Here is a 16,652-nt window from a genome sequence, read left to right as displayed (position 1 = left end):
TTCATAAAGACTAAGTAATTTGCCCTAGGTCACATGGCCTTTAATTGAAAAGATAGACCAAGAATTTAGGCAAAGAATTCTTTGATCAGAATTATTACCTTTAGCACAAACTGAACTCATCAGATCTTAGCTGATTATTTCAATTTTCCTTAAGCACTCAACTGTACTATATCACTGCTACTTGAAGTATCCACTCCACAATTAGATGAGGTGCCTATACTAGAATGTAAATCAATGCATTTGTTCCTTCTTCAAGAAACTCACACACACATACATGCACACAAACACATATACATATCTATATATACACACATATATACATATAGGCAATATATGTATATGCAATATGCACATATATGTATATATACATTTAGTTAGTTGCCCTAAGATAAATATCTATGTTACACTATATAATATAACATGTGTATATATACATATTTAATATTATATATGTATGTAAGTATAGATATCTATATCTATATTACATATACTATGTAGATATATACGTACAGGTATATACTCAATTGAATTAAACAGTGTGTTTAACGGTATAAATCAGGTGTTAGCAAATATGGCCTGCTGTTTGGTTGCCTGCTTCTGTAAATAAAGTTTTATTGAAATACTGCCACAGCTATTCATACGTATTCTCTATGTTGCTTTAATACCATAAGGCACTGTAGTTGTGATAGAGAAAATATGGTCCATGAAGATGGTCCTTCCAGAAGCTCAGTGGAAGAGCTAAGAGCCTCAGGATCATTTTGTCATTCAAGCATGCACTGGTGAAGAGGGGCTGGGGTAGATTCCTCCAGTGGTGTAACAAACCAGACCCTACCCTTCTAAACCCTGAGTTTTCCCAGATGCCAAGGGCTACCGTCCTCATAAGATAAAGTGAGGCACTGGACGTTCACCATTCTACAGGCCCTAAATATCTCCTGTAAATGTTCTCCAGGGGCAGCATAAAGACACTCCCATTAACATATTATTTGGAATTCAGAGAAAAGAGACAGAGAATGAGCCTGTGAAAGGAATTCCACTCTTCTCTCTTCAAAGCTTCTGAGGTTGCTTTGAGGACCCAAACACAGACAGAGGATCATTTCATTACTTTCCAATGTTCTTTTATCCTAGGGCAGCTAACCAATTTCATTTCACATTTTAAAAAATTATAAATAACAATGAAGTTTACGCAAATCACTGTAACAATACCAATTCAGTTCATAACTAGGAGAAAATCAGTTATTGTTTCTCCATAAGAGTTGGACTGTCTCCATGGTAGCAAATGCACTTAAGAAAGTTTTCAAAATTTTATCTGCTGTTTTGTTTTTCACTGAACAGATTAATCAGTTGTATTGGTTCGAACAATTAGCTATTTTGAAATCCCTTAATATGCATATTTTAGGCACTATAAAGCATGTATTTTCCAAATGTATCATTTTCCAAATCCATAATCAAGAAATTCTCAGTTAACTTACATGTCTCTGGGATCCATCATATTCACACCTTTCAATTTTTCCTAGGCTGCCATCTGAGAAATACAGCTTCTCTGCACGGTGGTCAATGGTGAGTCCATTTGGAGTGAGTATGTCTGTACTGACCACCACTTGAGCATTTTTCCCAATCAGAGTAGCTCTCATGATACTTGGATGCTGCTCATTCCAGTTGGTCCAAAACATTAAACTAATTAAAATGAAAATTGTGGTAATAGATTAAAATTTTCATTACCAGTAACAACATTAGTAGAAACATGGCAATGTCAAATTATTTAAAAAGAAGCAAAATTATTTATCTCATATTCTATGACCCTTGAGGAAGTTTTAGTAATAAGGGGAAATATGTATATTATAGTTGCATATATTTTTTTCTCAGTTTCTTAAATGACCTGGAAAATATTTCTGAAAAACAATTATCTCTCAAATAGTAACTTAATTAAACTGAATCAGTTTGATGCATAGTAAAGATTTATTTTAATCAGGGACAAAAATAGTTATTTTAAATTTTCTATGAACTTCAAATATACTCTAACTTATTATTATAATGCTTCAGCAGATCCTGTGTTGTTATCATTTTGGACATCGTTCTTAACCTAACAATATTTCTCTCCTTCAGTTGGTGAAAATCAAAATCTCTCTCTCCTTCCAGCTTTGCTTTTTAAATTCTGCATTCTTCTCTGTTTATGTTTTAGAGCAATTACTAAAATCCTATATTTATTTAATGTCTTTTTTCCCTCCTTTGTTTATCAGTGTGATTTTTCTATAAATTACAGTGCTGTTTCTAGAATTCCAGGGGTCACTCTCAAATCCTTAAACATAGTATCTGTTACTTACAGATTTTCTAGAATATTTTAAATCAATGTTTGTCAAACTATTCTTTGAAGAAGGCCTAGGAGTCTATGGAAGCCTTTAAAGGTCACTGGAAGAGTGGAGAGGCTATAGGGTTCCAGTCTCCAAGGCCTGCTTTTACTGAAACAGCTCTTCTTTCTCCCCCTTTATATTTAGGAGCATCCCTAAGAGTTTACTTGAAGATCAGTTTTTGAACTGAAGAAAAGAAGAAAAGAATGGAGGGAGGGAGGGAGGGAGGAAGGGGAGAAGGAAGGAAAAAGGGAGGAAGGGAGAGAGGGAAGAAAGAAAGGAAGAAGGGAAGGAGGGAGGCTGACAGGCAGGCTGCTATACATTTTGAAAAAATATGTTTAATAAATACAGAGAAGAACTAATTGGAATAATATTTCATATTTACAACAAGATTGCATATATCATTCCTATGTAAAGACATGTAAAGACAATGTAGGATTATAGCCAACATAATTATTCAATATATGTTTTTTAAGTATTATGCAAAAACTTATTACTAGACAACACTCAACTTCACACACACACAAAAAAACCTTTCTACTTGCTAATTAAAAAAAGTAACCCCACCAATTAGGGAAAGCTGGGTCATCTATGCTCTTTATTAAAATACTTCATAGCAATTTTTTTTTTTTTTTTACTTCATAGCATTTTAATCTATTCTGTGGAACATAAAAGTGTTCTAAGTGAGAAAGTGTCAAAATAGTTTGTCCTATGAATCAGTAAATTTGCCAAAAAAAAAAAAATGGCATTCCACTTTCTTAAATCATGCAGCAGTTTTAACCACATCTTGTAACTTTTAAAATGAAAAATTTAGTTTAAAAAGTTATCCAGGGCTTCCCTGGTGGCGCAGTGGTTGAGAGTCCGCCTGCCGATGCAGGGGACACAGGTTTGTGCCCCGGTCAGGGAAGATCCCACATGCCGCAGAGCGGCTGGGCCCGTGAGCCATGGCCGCTGAGCCTGTGCGTCCGGAGCCTGTGCTCCGCAACGGGAGAGGTCACAACAGTGAGAGGCCCGTGTACCGCAAAAAAAAAAAAAAAAGTTATCCAAATAATATGAGGTATTAAATACACAATTTATTTGCAATATTTTTCTAGATTGTGGGCTTTAGACGTACAGAATTTCCAAGGTATTAGTACTTCTTTAGTTTCACCCTTTCACATATAAGAAAACAAAGGCCAGAGAGCTTGAATATTAGTTATAGTTACAGAGCCAAGTTTTGAACTCAAGTAGTCTTTCATCTAGAAATTGATTTGATTTTAAAATTTCTGTTAATCAACTAACATATGAAAGTGATTTGAAGGTGTCATTAATATGTTTAATGATAAAAATATTTTTATACTTTAAACTTTAATTACATACAATTTTCCAATTAAAATACTTTAGTGTGTTTAAATCTAATTTACAGTTCACCATATATAAGATGAAAGTGTAATTTTAGACTATGTAACTGATAATTATAGGATAAAGCACTTATCAATTAAAATTAATCATGTATAATATCATCAGTGGTCTCCCTCATGTTTACCTGAAAATTGTCTTATAAATTCCTTTGATCAACTTTAGGATATTTATTATTGTCCTAAGACTCTCCTGGTGGATCAGTGTAGCTGACTCAACAACAAGCCCTACTGATAGGGCAGTGGTGTGAGCAGAACTAGCTCTGCCCAGGCATCTAGAGGCCTGTGTCCACCTGAACTAAGTAACCAAATCTGTGTGAGGAGTCAACCTTCTCTTCACCTGCATCTCTCAAACTTTAGAGTCTTAATTTATAAGTTCAATATGTTTAATTAAGTAAAGTAAGTCAATTCTCATCTCTAGTTCTATAAGAGTATCCAGATTGAGTTATTCTCACACTGAGTAATTCATGTGCTCTTTTCTTCTCTCAAGTGATCAGGGTTAGTGTTTATCAGTCATTGTTTTTTATTCTTCCATTTTTCTTCAACACACCTAAAATAAGTTCTTCTATTTCTGCTCAGTGAAACCAGATTGGTCTAATTTCTGTGTCCTTGTTTCGTTTAAGAGTAAAAGCACTTTCTAGTAGTTAACAAATATTCCTACCATATTGCATAAGAGTGAAACTCCATAGACATATTTGTTTTCTACTTAACCTGAGCTTCATTCTTCAGTTTTCATATAATTGTGTTCTTTATAGCATCCCCCGAAACATAACTTTTTTCTAATTTGTTTTATTTTTTATACATTTTATACTATAGCCTGAACATTTTTTCTTGCCATGAATTCTTCATAAGTATTATTATAAATACCTGCACAATATATCATCAAACCAATGTGGACCATGTAGACTATTGTCAAGTATCTCATGTTGAAATTATAGCTGCACACAAAGATCTATTGCTGTTATTTATTTCCTCTGTATTTCAATTGGACAGATCCCCAATTGTTAAAATTACTTAATTGAATTACAGAAACACCTTTTAGGTTTCAATACTTGTTAATAGTGTTATTTTTGTTTCAAATTTATGATTTCAATCAGTGATGCATTAATTTCTTTTACATATATGAAAAATGTCTATTCAATCACAGTATTGTCTCTATTTTTCCTTTCATCCTTCAATTTTGTTTTTACTGAATCTCTCATGGAGGTGATGCCTGGCATTTAAAGAGTTCAGATTTCAATTATCCACATTTATAATAAAAAAGAGTCTTATAAAAAACAGTTTTATGAATTGTGAAAAGAGAACTTCAAAGGAAATCTGTATTTTTAATGCTAATTCTCTTTAAAATTAATATAGCTTTGATAGTCTTTGACTTATAATTATAATGAAGAAATACAAATTTCTTACTTTTGGCATTCATCTAGGGCTAGCACATGAGGATGGTCATCCTCTGACATGGCAATGACGGCTTCCCTATCAAATGCTCCAGGCCGAGTCTGGTCCACTGTGTGCCTGGTGATAGATGAGGTAGTGGAGCTGGTCCAGTACAGTGTATCCCAGGCTCTGTGATAGGCAAGTCCTTCAACAGAACCCACATCTGATAGGGGAAAGAAAAGAAAAAAATTATACTTTTATCTACAAAAGACTTGGCTTCTGAACAGATAAAGCAAAAATATAATAATTATAATGCCTATGTAATGCTACATAATGCCTACAATGACAGCTGATTACACACTGTAAAACTGAGCTGTGAACTGCTCATGGAGAATTTATACAAAAACATGCGTTAAAGACTGAATATTCTTATCCAAAAAAACCTTAATTAAGTAATTGCCTTTTATTTAGGAAAATGGTGGCTCTCTTTTATTTTGACATTTTAGTAATTAATTTTCAAAAAGTATCCAGTGTGCAAGAATTTAGCGATGCTTTTGAAAATCATATGTCAGAGATACCATTTAAGTACAATCATAATGAGTTTTATCTTGATACTATATCTAGAGACATCAAGGAAAAACAAACACATCAAAAACTACAACAAAGTATCAAAAAGCCAAAATACAACTCTACACTTGCAACTATCAAACCATGGTAGAGAATGTTTTAATAAGTTAATGCAATGATTTTTTTTTATTCTATTCGACTAATGTGATACAAAAACAAAAGAAAATAAAATTAATTGTGACCTAAGGCATGCTTTAATGTTGACAGAAAAAGATAAATGGTAGTACCCATAGTCTAATACATAAAAGTGACAATATGAAAAACAAAAGTACTTCTTTCTTTTTTTTTTTACATCTTTATTGGAGTATAATTGCTTTACAATGGTGTGTTAGTTTCTGCTTTATAACAAAGTGAATCAGTTATACATATACATATGTTCCCATATCTCTTCCCTCTTGCATCTCCCTCCCTTCCACCCTCCCTATCCCACCTCTCCAGGCGGTCAAAAAGCACGGAGCTGATCTCCCTGTGCTATGCTGCTGCTTCCCACTAGCTATCTACCTTATGTTTGGTAGTGTATATATGTCCATGCCTCTCTCTCGCTTTGTCACAGCTTACCCTTCCCCCTCCCCATATCCTCAAGTCCATTCTCTAGTAGGTCTGTGTCTTTATTCCTGTCTTACCCCTAGGTTCTTCATGACATTTTTTAAAATTGTGTTTCCAATCACTAGGATAACATAAGTGACTGGTTTATTTTTCATAGAGGTGCTTTGAGTACATCTTTAAGTATAACCAAATTATTAAAGTTTTTCCTTCATATTGTCTGTTTTTCTCAGAGTTAGTATTCTTAGCATATTTAATTTAAGAAAGAATATATATATGTATATAACTTTGGCAGTCATCCTGAGAAATTAACATTATAACAGGCAGAGTCTTTCTATTGCTTTTCTCTTAAGGAATCTCAAAAGAATTATTAAGCTCTTCTGGAAACAGGTAGATGAAAAGAGCTGTTTTCAGGTTTGAGATGGGTAAATGTTTACTTTGATGGTCAGTAAGATTTAGTGGGAGAGCAAAACAATATTAAAACCTTTTGAACTACATTTCTTGAATGTTATTAAAATTTTGTCCTTTTGTTCTTTTTCTACATGCAACAGAGGAAAATCCACTAATGATAAAATTAATATCTGCCATTTATTGGACACTGTCTTTCTGCTAGGAATTGTGTAATTGGTTTGCATACATCACTTTATGTGTAAATCTACTCTGTGAAGTTAGTTTTATTGTTCCTCTTTCCTAAGAAGAAAACTGAAACCTATGGTCACAGAACTAATAGTATTGAAGCAAGATTTTTAACACAGGTCCATGTGCTTCTGTAAGCCTACATTCTTCAGCACCATTATTTAGAGATGGATTTATAGCAGCTATTGCTTATTCTCAATGTACATCAAGCTGGAACCAAACAAATGATTCATTAGATTCAACTTGTCTGACTCTGGGTGAATTGTATCACTAGTAATTTACCATGAATAACCTCTCACACAGTCAAGAAAACTACTTATAAGAAATTAATATGGGTGATTAGTATGGAAGCCTAGGCCAGAGATGATGGAAGAAAACATCATAAAACACAATCATAATAAAATCCATTAAGCTTTGCTTATATGAATCATATGGTATTCCTATTTGAGGTGAGTAGGTGGGAGGTTGATAATGGTCAAAAGTATTTCAATTATTAATTAATAAATCATCTATTCCACTGTATTTTTAGCACTTTCACATCATTTCAGAAATGAAGCCAACTCTATTTGTATTATAAGCAGCATTCCACTCTTTCATCATCCACAAATAGAATGAGAAATGGCATGGCTCTGAAAAAATCCAAGCAAATCAAAATTATTAATCCATCCTCATTTTGTATCTTCCCCTTCCACTGACTTTGACAGATCTTCTTCATGGCCACTTTTTCCTGCCAAATCAGGAAGAAACCACTTGGTATTACCATTGAGATGAAGCAGATGCTTCTTTTCTATGGCTGACATAGTTCCAAGTTTACTAGAGTACATAATACATCTCACTGTCCAGGTATAATCTCTTTTGTTTTATTTTTTTGTAATAGATGACAACCTGACAGTACACTTAATCATAATCTGGTGCTACATTTTAAAATATTTATCTCTTAAAAAGGTATTTAGGGGACTTCCCTGGTGGCGCAGTGGTTAAGAATCCGCCTGCCAATGCAGGAGACATGGGTTCGATCCCTAGTCCGGGAAGATCCCACATGCCATGGAGCAAGTAAGCCCATGTGCCACAACTACTGAGCCTGTGATCTAGAGCCTACGAGCCACAGCTACTGAGCCTGTGTGCCTAGGGCCCATGCTCCGCAACGAGAAGCCACCGCAATGAGAAGCCCGCGCACCGCAATGAAGAGTAGCCCCTGCTCGCTGCAACTAGAGAAAGCCCGCATGCAGCAATAAAAACCCAACACAGCCCAGAACAAATATAAATAAACTAATTAATTTTAGAAAAGGTATTTAACTCCCTATAAAAATTATATTTGTCATTAGCAAATGGCCAATTAAAACATAAATGACACACCATTATATATAAAATAGATAACCACAAAGACCTACTGTATAACACAGGGACCTATACTCAATATTTTGTAATAATGTATAAGGGAAGAAAATCTGAAAGGGACTATATACATATATTTTTTAAAATCATGAAAATATTAAATTTTAAAATCATGAGAATATTTTAGTTGAGATAACATAAAGACATTAATGTCTATTTTATGATAGATATTCCTTCATATTATCTGTTTTTCTCTGAGTTAGTACTCTTAGCATATTTAATTTAAGAAAGAATATATATATATAACTTTGGCAGGCATACTAAGAAATTAACATTATAACAGGCATCATGTGATACGTGTGTGTGTGTGTGTGTGTGTGTGTGTGTGTGTGTGCATGAACACTAAAGTTCCTGAATCAGTTGAACAGGTAAAATAAGTACTTTGAGTCACTGGTCCTGGCAGATAATACGTAGTCTGAAAACTAAAGTAAAATGTCTATTTATTCCATCAACCAGTCCTGAAATATTGAACAGAGTAAATTAATACAGAGTTAACTCAAGGATGTAGAATACAGCGTTGGACCTCAAGGATGTAGAATAGGCATAAGTCAGAAAATAACTATTATGGTGCTATTTTGGCAGGTAGCCAAGGACTTCATAGAGAAAACACCTTCATCTCATCACCACTGAAGAAGAGAAAACAGCTCCTTCCTGCCTGTGCAGTGTTGTAAAGGCAGGATAAGAGTCTACAAAATGGGAAAGCCAGTGAAGTATTCTTGGGAGGGAGCCACATGTACAAAACATTGCCAGTCATATGGCTGGAATAACCGTCACAGATAAATCCTATCACAAAGTTAACAAGAAATAATATTTATCCCAAGGACACGCTACAACTGTAATGGCCTCCCTGTTGAAAGTATAATATTCTCTTATTCACTGGCTTATTTTCTAAAGCCAAAGAATATCAGAAAGTTTGTTGCTGGAAATTATGTCAGTAGTATGAAGCATCTCAATCTTGTCTGGAGGATCTCAAGACACAGAGAAGCAGGCTCAGTTTACAACCCAGGGACAGAGCTTAAAATAAAAAGTTTCTGGACACAACATTCCACATATATCTTACTATATAGTTTCCAGAGAAACAAGATTCTGGGTCCAGTTCACACTCCAGACCTGATGCTGAACTCTAGAGAGTACACATAGCCTTGTTTTACTTTAAGCCTAACAAAATATTACTTAAATTTTGCCTAAACTCACCTTTTTCTAAAAATCCTCTTACAATTACTTTTCCTTCTCTTTTGGGATAGGGGTGAGATAAGCTACAGCTCTTCTGGTGTACAGTTTCCCTCATTACAATGAGCCAATATTTGATATGGCTAATCTACAGGTTTACTTGACAAAATCGAAAAGACTTTCATCATAAAAATACTCAACAGACTAGGAATAGAAGTGAGTTTCCTCAAATTGATAAAATCAACCTATTAAAACAAACAAACAAACAAACAAACAAAAAAGGCTTATACCTTACTTAGCCATGAAAAAAATGAAAGTTTTCTCCCTAAGACTAGGAACAAGATAAGATAGTCTACTCTTGCCTCTCTATTCAGCATTGTACTGGAAATTCACTCAGGGTAATTGGGAAAATTTTTTAAATTAAAAAAAAAAAAGATAGAAAGGAAGGAAGGAATATCATCCTTCCAATCTGGAATATCATTCCAGATTGGAAAACAAGTAAAACCATCTCTTTTTGCAGATGATATACCCTTAGATATACAAAATCTTAAGCAATTCAGTAGAAAATTATTCGAATTATAAAAACAGTCAACCAGGTTGCAGGGTACAAAGCAACATACAAAATACAGTTGTATTTTTTATACAGTAGCAATGAACAATCAAAAAATGAAATTCAGAAGACAATTCCATTTATAACAGCATTTAAAAGAGTAGAAAATATGACAGGCAAATAAAATTAGAAATAACTTTAGCAAAAGAATTATAATCTTAAAACTTCTACCTGAAAAACTACAAAACATCACTGAAAGAAACTAAAGACAAAAAATGGAAAAGTAACTTATGTTAATGACTGGAAGACAATGTTATTAAGATTGCAATAGTTTCCAAATAGATCTACAGATTCAGTGTAATTCCTATCAAAATCCCAGATGGCTTTTTCCCAGAAATCAACAAACTGATCCTAAAATGCACATGAAAATCCAAGGGACTTAAAATAGCCAAAACAATCTTTAAAAAGAAAAACAAACTTAAAGGAGTCAAACTTTCTGATTTTAAAGTTACTACAAAGGTACAGTAGTCAAGATAGTGTGGTACTACCATAAGGATAGACATATAGATCAGTGAAACAGAATCAATAGTCCAGAAATAAAACCTTATTTTTATGGTAAATTGATTTTTGAAAAAGGTATCAGAAAAATTCAATGGTGAAAAAATAATCTCTTCAACAAATGGTTTACAATGACTATATATCCACATTCAAAAAAATAATGTCCTCATACCATACACACACATCCATTCAAAATGTATCTTAGACCTAAATGTAGAAGGTAAGCTACAAAACTCTTAGAATAAAATAAACGTGGGTTAGGCAAAGCCTTCTCAGACATGACACCAAATGCATAAATGACAAATGAAATATAGATAAGCTGGACTTCATCAAAATTAAAAACTTGTGTACTTCAAAAGACACCACCAAGAGAGTAAAAAGTCAACCCCCAGAATGGGAGAAAATATTTGCAAATTATTTATGTGATAATGGTCTTGTGTCCAGAATATATAAAGAATTCTCACAATTCAATAATAAATTAACAACACAATGGAAAAAATGAGCAAATAATTTGAATAGATATTTCTCCAATGAAGGTATACAAATGACTGATAAGGACATGAAAAATGCTCAACATTATAAGCCATCAAAGAAACACAAATCAAAATCATACTTCAGATCCACTATGATGACTGTAATCAAAAAAGATAAGTTTTGACAAAGAAGTGGAGAAATTGGAACCCTCATACATTGCTGGTGGGAATGCAATATAGTACAGCTGCTTTGGAAAACAGTCTGGCAGTTTTCAAAAATTTAAACATATAGTTATTACATGATGTAGCAATTCCACTGTTACATCTATCCAAGAAAAATGAAAACATATATCCATATGCACACAAATGTTCACTGCAGCTTTGTTCATAATAGCCAAAGGCAGAAACAGCCCAAATGTCAACTGATAGATACAAGTGATTAACTAGATGGGTTATTTTTACTTTTCTAACTATTGAACTGGTGAATGGATTGCAATAGATTTCTATGCAGATTGCCTACTATAAATTAGACTTGCCACCCCTTTGTCTGGAGACTTTAGTCATTTTCAGGGTTTTTTTACCCACATTAATTTGTATTAATTAAATTGTATTAATTATTAATTCAATAAAATGATTATCTAAAAGATCTTTTAGATATAGGCTTTTTAAAAATCTCCTCAGATTATTTAAGGTCATTAACAAATCACACACCAAGACTGACATGTACCAGTAAAGGGTACTGCCCTTAAGGTCATGTCTGACCTGAACAAATGACATCCATTCAGATTGACCCAGTACAGACTGCCAAATATGTGGAATGTCAGCCCTGATCAACCCTAATTACAGAAATAGCTTTTACCTGTAGACTCTGACCTAAATTTTTATGTTCTTAAATCCTTTAACTGTTAAAAAGCACAACATTTTTTATAGTCTAATTTACTAAAAACTAAACAAATTAAATATCTACATTACAGTCTAAAAATTTAAACAACGAACAGTTCTACTGGAAAAAATGTTTTTTTTTTTGGGGTTAATTAACCACCTAAACAATAGAGAATCTGCTGAGAATTATTAGGAGTTCAGTAAGATGGCAGGCAATAAATAAATAAACCAAAACCCATAGTTCTATTATGTGCAAAGTAACTAGCTAGATATATAATGGAAAGAAGATGTCAATCCAAGTAGCCACTAATGATGTGGGTTCCAGTGAATGAACATGTTAGGGAACCATGGACCAAAACCACCTGCCCTGGCCAGACACAATAATAACTGCTTGCACCAGTTACCTCACAACAGGAGGTCCTGATAAGGAACTCGGAACTAACAAGCTACCACTAGCCAGAAGAATTTGGGAGGGGCCAAAAGGAAGGAGGAGACACCAGCCATAATATGTCCTGCCAACCTCTCAGAAACCTTCACACTGGAATCCACCTTGGCTGAGAGATGTGAGGGCCACCAGAAAGGACTGAATCAGATCACATATGGGTATAAGCAAGATGATTGGCCAGAGACAACCTGGAAACTAACCCCATTACCATAAAACCTGAGACTGTGAGCCATGTGGCAGGGCAGTTCTCCTGGGTTCCCTTACCCTGCTGCTCTCTGCCACGGTGCTCCTTCCCAATAAAGTATTTTGCTTTGTCAGCATGTGTGTCTCCTTGGACAATTCATTTCCAAGTGTTAAAAAAGAGCCCACTAGGGCTTCCCTGGTGGCGCAGTGGTTGAGAGTCCGCCTGCCGATGCAGGGGACATGGGTTCGTGCCCCGGTCCGGGAAGATCCCACATGCCGCAGAGCGGCTGGGCCCGTGAGCCATGGCCGCTGAGCCTGCGCGTCCGGAGCCTGTGCTCCGCAACGGGAGAGGCCACAACAGTGAGAGGCCCGCGTACCGCAAAAAAAAAAAGAAGAGCCCACTCTCGGGCCCTGGAAGGGGTCCCCTTCCTGCAACAAACATATCTATAAAACTGCATCACCCTTCACCATCTGAATTCGACTCTTCTTGTGCCCAAAGTATTGCAACAAAGCTACCTTTCATGAATGTGGATCCGTTAACTTCAGGCCCTCAGCCCTCTAACAAGAGGAAACCCAACCTCTCTGGAAGACTTTTTATTTTTGCAATCTATCTCTAACAAAGACAGGCTTTTACTATCATCCCAAAGGTTAATTCCCTAGAACTAGAGTATCTCAAATATTTCCATGTTAAAAGAGAGTCTTAGTTTACACTGCATAACAAAGGAGGCCTATTTACTCTCATTCCCAGAACAAAGGAACAATTTGCCCTAAGGGAGTATGGAAGCAAATTGAAACGACTTGAAGCTGTTAAGTAACAGTGTATTTTTTTTTCTTAATCTTACTCCTTGTGTTTGGGTTTTTTTTTCCAGATTTAGAAACATTTAAAGTCTGAATATCAACCTGAACTCCTGACTCAGCTGAAAATTATATTGACTCAAACAGGTCTCAACAAATGCCTCTATCTTGTGTCATCACTAATGTAAGCCAAGACATATAAGAGATGAAAAAATTGAGCATATGGGTAATTATAGTTGTGTCATTTTGTCACCAAGGCTATTGCCCCAGAATCATACCCCTGCCCCTCCCTCAAATGGAAACCAATTGCTCTTATCTAAGTTCCAGGGGGAAGCTGCAAAGAGAAAAACAAGAACTGATTATAACCAGCTAAGCCCCAAATGGTGGAAGATTTCATTTCCAGTAGACCTTGAGCCTCATTATATGGTCACTGTAATACATTAGCATGCTAAATGACACACCCACTAGCGTCATGACAGTTGACAGTTGCCATGACAACAACAGGAAAAGCTCAAACGAGTGAAAATGAGTGTTGCCTCTGTTCCTGTACAAACCACACCCCTGTTCTCAGATAAGTCATGAATATTGCTCCCTCTCTTTCCAAATCCCTCTTTTACCTCGACCCTCCTATGTATATGGTGTCTCAGCCCAAACTGAATTGAGAAGTTGATGTGCAAACTAAGTTCTCAATTCTCCATTCTCTACCACTGAATAAAAATTATGCTGTTCCAGTCTCAGCATCAGTTTTGTGATTGGCTGTGCAAATCCGAGCGGAAAAAGAATCTCTCCAACAGAGACAAATGGACTTGGCCTCAGCTAGGACCCTGGCACGGGTTCAGGCAACCAGTTCAGTAACAAATTCTTCAGGAGTAATTGGAGATAAGCACTGACTCAACCTAAATGAAGCCAACATTGGTATGCCAAGGGCTCCCAGGGAAGGACAAAGACCCTATGGTTTCTAAAATCCTCAGTTACATCATACTTCATCCTCCAGGGCAAGGTGAGGAGATCTGATATGTACAGACTTTCTTTGAGAAATATAATTGCAAGGTGACTTGGAACTCATCCTCATTTCCTTTGTGAGAAAGTGAGGTAAGTCATCAGGCCAAAATCATAAACCAGAACATTCTTGAGAAAGAGGTGTATCTGCCCATCCTCAGGGGTCTGGATAAGATCCATCATTTCCCTTAATGAATTCATACTCTGTAAAACAATCTCAACTTATAAACAATTCACTTATAAACATTTAGCATAGACAATAATTTCTTCATATGATATGAGAGAAATTAGGAAAGTTTTGTTACCCATACTAAGACCCTGGTAAACTTTCAAATTTCTCTAAGTCCATTATTAGATATGTGTTCCCTTGGTTTAAAGCCTTTTCCAGGTGTTCTTGCTTTAAATACGCTTCAGAGGATAACTTCCTAAGTTAGTAATGATTAATGCTTTACAATGTATTATATTTTATTATTTTTAATAGGCCATAAAATGTAGACTTCCTTATGTAGAAAAAAGATGATAAACAACTTCAAAAATACAGTCTGGAAAGAAGCATAGAAATGAGGGCTTTGGTAATCTAGAAATAGTACAAGTACAGTTGACCTTTGAACAACGGGGGTTTGAACTGCGCAAGTCCATTTACACCCAGATTTTCTTCACTATGTATTACAGTACTACACAACCTGTGGTTGGTTGAATCTGTGTATGAACCACCTATACGAAGGAGAGAATGTAAAGTTATACGCATATTTTTGACTGCTCAGACGGTTGGTACCACAACCCCCATGTTGTTTGACGGCCATCTGTATAGGAGGATTCTTAACAGAAATGCAGTACTATACCCAGTTTACCAGCTATTCTTTGGTGATAAATTAGTAATTTCAAGAAAAAGTATTTACTGTACATTTGTTGATTGTATGTGTTTATGTAAGTAATAAATATGGTGCATACAATTAATTGGACAGAACACACACACACACACACACACACACACACACACACATTGCTTTTGATGATTTTATGATTCCCATTCCAGAATGGACAACAGCCCTGTAAACTGAATTCAGTCAAGAGCAGTTACACTGTTGTTGACTTCTGCACCAGAAATGTAACGTTTTATCCAGCCATTAATGTATGCATTTCCTCCTTCTTCTCTTCCCCTTCTTCCTTCCCCCTTTCCTCCTCCTTTCTTCCTCTCCTTCTCCTCTTTTTCTTTCCTTCTTTTAATTTCCCCTTCCTTCTTCAGATATCTGGTCTAGCCTCTCTGATAGCCTTTTTTTTTTTCCTACATCCCATTGTTTGGTTCTGATTCACAGTTTCACTTGCTCCTTCAGTATTCTCCCATGTCCTACAGCCATTATCTCTTGTCTGATTCTGCCTTCTACCTAACACACACACAAACACATATATTATAATAACCCTTTAATTTGCGGATTTCAGACCTTAATATCACTCTGACTTGAATACATGTCACCCTTTCTATGTCATTCTGATTCACAGCATAATTACCTGCATTAGCTTTATCTCTCCCTCTAATTGATGGACTTCTATGGAGTGGAGAAAATATTATTCCAGCCATCCCTTTGTTCCTCTGCAAGTTCTTGGCATTTTGAAGCTACTGTATCAGCTGATTGGGCTTAAACTTATGAGACTCAGTACAAGCTAACATTCCATATTCTGTTGTCAAATTTGTTCCTTTACAATCATATATAAATAATGATCTAATATCAATGTATTTAAGCTACATACAAATAATTAAAATCGAGTAATTTTTTTCTAAATCACTACAATGCTTAGAACAAATAAGTGCAAGTAACAAACTAGTTTTGTTTTTAACAGCTTTAGATAATCAAAAACAATAGTAAATTATCTTGATTTTTAGATACCAAGCCTCTTGTCCTTTTAAAAGGATTTTGTATATATAACAGCTTGCCTCTTTCAGAAAACCTGAAGTCACTTTTTTGGAGTATTGAACAACTAAGCAAAGATATAAAGCAACATGTGTATTTGAGGGAATATCTTTTCAATATTAATTAGAGGATGAAATTCTTCACAGAATAATATAAATCTACATTGTAATTTGACTTTAGATTTTAGAGCTATTGTTATCAGGAATCCAAGAAAAAGTAATGAGATTAACAGATTAATTAAGAGACTAATCTTTCAAAAATGTTTAAGCATTATAACTGTACATTGCATGAAGATATTAACTATTTAAGAGTATAAGTTATCGTATCAAGTGGATAAATTTAAGGGATCAATGTCATAATAATCCTCTTG

At 35.0% G+C, this 16,652-nt stretch overlaps 1 protein-coding gene across 1 annotated transcript in view; it reads right to left on the bottom strand.

The window, feature by feature from the left end:
* LRP1B (LDL receptor related protein 1B) overlaps positions 1-16,652 on the bottom strand; it is a 1,432,692-nt gene that overhangs the window by 323,435 nt on the left and 1,092,605 nt on the right. Inside the window, exons 42-43 of the mRNA XM_073806959.1 lie at positions 5,150-5,339; positions 1,470-1,674 (exon numbers count right to left, since the gene is read on the bottom strand). Coding sequence (XP_073663060.1) covers positions 1,470-1,674; positions 5,150-5,339 — 395 coding nt within the window. The remainder of the gene's footprint in view (positions 1-1,469; positions 1,675-5,149; positions 5,340-16,652) is intronic.

The sequence above is a fragment of the Tursiops truncatus genome, chromosome 7 (genome assembly GCF_011762595.2).
Source record: "Tursiops truncatus isolate mTurTru1 chromosome 7, mTurTru1.mat.Y, whole genome shotgun sequence".
In the NCBI taxonomy this organism is placed as follows: Eukaryota; Metazoa; Chordata; class Mammalia; order Artiodactyla; family Delphinidae; genus Tursiops; species Tursiops truncatus.
This window is presented reverse-complemented; position numbering and strand designations above follow the sequence as displayed.